This window comes from Cynoglossus semilaevis, chromosome 8 (assembly GCF_000523025.1).
Source record: "Cynoglossus semilaevis isolate Cse_v1.0 chromosome 8, Cse_v1.0, whole genome shotgun sequence".
NCBI lineage: Eukaryota > Metazoa > Chordata > Actinopteri > Pleuronectiformes > Cynoglossidae > Cynoglossus > Cynoglossus semilaevis.
In genome coordinates this window covers 14,349,242-14,353,110 of record NC_024314.1, presented here as the reverse complement: position 1 = coordinate 14,353,110, position 3,869 = coordinate 14,349,242, and the positions used below count along the sequence as shown (strand labels likewise).

The window sequence follows — 3,869 nt, the reverse complement described above, 5'->3', positions numbered from 1 at the left end:
AGTGTCCAGTACAATATATATATTATGAACCGTGGCAGGAATATGATTCCGGGCATCGTTTCTGTTATTTTTTAACATCTCTAGTGTGTGTGTGTGTGTGTGTGTGTGTGTGTGTGTGTGTGTGTGTGTGTGCATGTGTACCTTCTCAGCCATTGTCAGTACAGTCCTGGCGTGAATCACCACCACCTGCTCGTCATTGGACAGGTTCTACAGGAGAACATTGAGAGAATTGTTTTGTTTTTTATCCCTGGTGCTAAGTGACAGGGTCAGGGGTCGGGTGTGGAACTGCACCCAGTGAAACAGAGGGGGCGGGGCTAAGTCCAAGCAGAGTAAAGTGGACATACACTTACGGCGTTATCTCCCAGGATGTCCAGCTTCTTCATCAGTTCACTGATGACAATGTCCTGACCACAAGGAACACACACAGTTTGACAACGGCCACAATGACAACAGCCGAAACAGGAGGGGGCGGGGCTACTCACAGTCGCACCCTCCGCCTCACAGTACACCTGCAGGGGACTGAGGCCTTCTGGGAAATGCAGTTGCTGGAAGTTGATTCCGGGTGATCGTCGCTCCCGCTCCTGGACAGGAAGTGGAGCTAACGTACATGTTTGGGCGACACCTGTGTCGTCGTTGTTTGTGTTGCTGTTGTTTACTCTACCTCCAGCTCCAAGATCCTGAACTCCAGCAGCTCATTCTGGTCTCTGATGTCCTGGATCTCGTTCCTCAGACGCAGCTCCTCACTATCCATCTGACGCAGCTGCAGTCGGTGGCAAAGAAAACAACAGGAAGTTGATAAGGATAACAGGAAGTGCTTCACTTGGTGAAAGTTGGAGACTTTTACACAGGAAGTAGTGGAGTTGGTTGAGTTGAGTTCCAAAGGTGGAGTGATATATTAATTAAGTTGACATTTAAAAAATCAAACCCAATGTGAATTCATTCACACAGGAAGTGATTGAAGTTGTTTATCGTCAGATGGAGAATGATGAAAAACTACTAACAAACACTAATCTGCGGTGATCCAACTCTAACTCACCTTCTCCACCAACTCCTGGTTCCTCTGATACAAACGTTGTTTCTCCTCCACCCACAGGACGTCCTTGGAGACAGAGACAGGATCAGAGGGAAACGTCTGTGTCTGTGTGTGTGTGTGTGTGTGTGTGTGTGTGTGTGTTACCAGTCCTTGCTGTTTCAGTGCTGACTCCAGGTCAGTGACTCTGGTTTGGTACTGACTTATTTCACTCAGCAGTTGTTCTCTGGTCTAGAGGAGGGGATTTTCACAGGTGTTTACAGGTCAAGAGGTCATGGGGTCAAAGGTCAACATCTTTGTCTCTTCTGTCCTCACCTTGATCTCCTTCTCAGCATCATAGTTTCCTCCACAGGTCTCTGTCAGAAGAGCGTACGCTCGCTGCAGCGCCTGATATTCCTGAGTCAGCTGACGGTATCGTAGCTCCGCCTCCTCACGCACGCATCCCTAACACATACACACACACACATCCATGAAGACGTGACTGTTCAGGTGTAGGAGGAGCTTTGCAGTAAGGATTCTGTCTGTACATGGGCGTGAACGTGAACTCTACCTCTTCTGGTTCAGTGTCCGGAGTTCTGTCCGTGTGAAAAGACAACGACGATCCGTCAGAGTCCACTTCTTCATCATAACCATAGAAGGTCTCTATGACCTGAACACACACACACACACACACACACAGTACAGATGTTATATTATACAATAATAACGGGCGGAGAGTGAATGGTAAGATCAGCATGCTGCAGTGACGTCAGAACCACCCCAGAATGCTTCACAGTACTACTATTGTAAGTATCAGCAGACATAGTACTTGAAGACAGATATGTTGTAGCTGTTATATTGTTAGCATTAGCATTAGCAGCATGAGTCTCATACTAACTCTGCAGGCTCTGAAGGTTCTTTTTCTTCTCACTGTTTCCTGTCGTCTGTATCTGAGCAACATGTCTCTCTCCTATAGGACAAACACAACAACAACAACAATGATATCAACAACAACAGCAGACTAGGAGACAACATCAACAGCTACAGCCATGTAAATACTTACTATTACATTCTTTACATAACCTGCTGTTTCAAGAGCCTGTCAATGAAAACACCAGTGTTAGTCGGATCAGCAGTGAATATTATTAGCACTTTCCTCAGAGTTTGGAAGTATTAGTAGTAGTAGTAGTAGTAGTAGTAGTAATGGTAGTAGTATCAGAACATGCACTTTCCACTTCAACATGTCTCGCTAACTGTAGCAGTAAGTAAAGTAGTAGTAGAAGTATTACCTTTGAAAGGTCGTCGATGACGTGCTGCTGCTCCATCACTTGTAACCGTAGAAATTCCATCTCTCCAGCCTCTTGGTGGTAACCATGGCAACTGTTGTCCAGGTCATTGAGGGAACTGGGCCTTCTCTGGAAACCACATGATAGCATCGCAAATCTTTGTTAAGTACACTTTAGCCATTAGCCACAACATGTTTGTTGTGTTTGTAAAGTTAGCTGTTAGCGAGCTTTGTGTATAGTTACCATAGTTACCATCTCCAGATTCTCCTGTGTGACAAAGCGCAATTTGTTGTCCAGACGGCGCAGAGAGAGCGCTAGCTCCTCGTTTTTTCTGCTCAGACGCTTGTTTTTGTCCAGCAGAGGAAGAAACTGAGACTCTGCCTCCCGCAGGCGCTTCAGCTGAAGTCAGAGAGTGAACAACTTTGACTGTTTCCTGTGTGCATCTTTTAAACTTATCTTTATTGGTTTATCTTTATTTATTTTAGGAGAACGTTGTGATGATAAAACTGCAGCAGCTGTGTGTAAACCCTGTGTGTTACCAGTTCGTTGCGTTCTTCTGACAGCAGAGCGTTTCGATCCTCCAGTTTCCTAACAACAGAACTGAGTTCAGCGATTTTCAGCTGAAACCTACGAGTGTCCCGCTCCTCCTGGGACTGAACACACACACACACACACACTTCATCAGTGGTGACATCTACTCACAGTTCTAACAGCAGCAGAGCTCCACCTGTTCACATGGCACTTTCCTGAGCTACTCTGAGGGGGTGTGGTCATGTTTTAAATGATGTCATGATGAGGTAACAGGAAGTGATTGAAGGTCATGCAGCAAGTACAAGAGGAGGCGTGGCTTACAATGTGGGAGGGGGTGTTAGGGGTTGAGTTAGGGCTAGTGTTAGTCCCCGTCTTCTGAGCGTCTCTGAGCGCTGCGATTTGCTGCTCGGCCGCCTGAGTCTGCAGCTGGAGACGGTGGGCGTGGCCAGCCTGAAGCCCCAGAGCTTTGTCCAAAACACTGACTGCTCTGTCCTTCAGCTTGATCTCGTCCATCTGTGAGGGACAGACATGTCAGACAGACAGGTGAGACGGGTGAGATAGACAGACAGGTGAGACAGACAGACCACTCTGTCGTCCAGCTTTACCTCCTCCCTCTGGAGGACAGACAGATGTTGGAGGGGAGGCGGGGTTAGTCTGTCAGGCAGACGGATGGAAGAGGAGGGTTGACGGGATTGGTCGGTGAGACAGACGGGTGAGGCGCGTTAGTTCTGTTATGTGGCTAAACTTTTGGCTGCTTTTCTAAGCTAGCAGCAATGTTTTCACATATAGTGAACCATTTTGCCTGTGACTCAGGTCAGCAGCAGGGGGCACTCTCAACTGTGTGGTACTTCAAATGTACATGTTCACTAGCATACCAGACGGCGCACTTCCCTCTCGCAGTCCCTCTTAGTGCGGTTGAGCTCCTCCTGGTGGTGGTGGTGGGCAGATCGTAGCTCGGCCGCTCGGGCCTGACATGCCTGCTGCGATGATGTCAGAACGTCCTCCATCGACTTCTTTGCTCTGCGCAGCTCCTGGACTTCCTG

General features: G+C 47.8%; 1 protein-coding gene across 4 annotated transcripts in view; it reads right to left on the bottom strand.

Moving 5' to 3' along the window:
* jakmip3 (Janus kinase and microtubule interacting protein 3) overlaps positions 1-3,869 on the bottom strand; it is a 7,598-nt gene that overhangs the window by 2,052 nt on the left and 1,677 nt on the right. For 2 of the 4 annotated variants that reach the window (XR_003050403.1, XM_017034862.2), the window contains exons 5-19: positions 3,702-3,866; positions 3,148-3,339; positions 2,835-2,948; positions 2,539-2,694; positions 2,299-2,424; positions 2,073-2,108; positions 1,908-1,979; positions 1,581-1,679; positions 1,346-1,474; positions 1,178-1,261; positions 1,037-1,099; positions 662-760; positions 483-581; positions 345-404; positions 142-207 (exon numbers count right to left, since the gene is read on the bottom strand). Coding sequence is in view for 3 of the 4 variants with exons in the window: in XM_017034862.2 (XP_016890351.1) it covers positions 142-207; positions 345-404; positions 483-581; positions 662-760; positions 1,037-1,099; positions 1,178-1,261; positions 1,346-1,474; positions 1,581-1,679; positions 1,908-1,979; positions 2,073-2,108; positions 2,299-2,424; positions 2,539-2,694; positions 2,835-2,948; positions 3,148-3,339; positions 3,702-3,866 (1,560 nt within the window). In the remaining variant the exon portion in view is untranslated. The remainder of the gene's footprint in view (positions 1-141; positions 208-344; positions 405-482; positions 582-661; positions 761-1,036; positions 1,100-1,177; positions 1,262-1,345; positions 1,475-1,580; positions 1,680-1,907; positions 1,980-2,072; positions 2,109-2,298; positions 2,425-2,538; positions 2,695-2,834; positions 2,949-3,147; positions 3,340-3,701; positions 3,867-3,869) is intronic. The other 2 variants (XM_017034863.2, XM_017034865.2) reach the window with 2 other exon arrangements.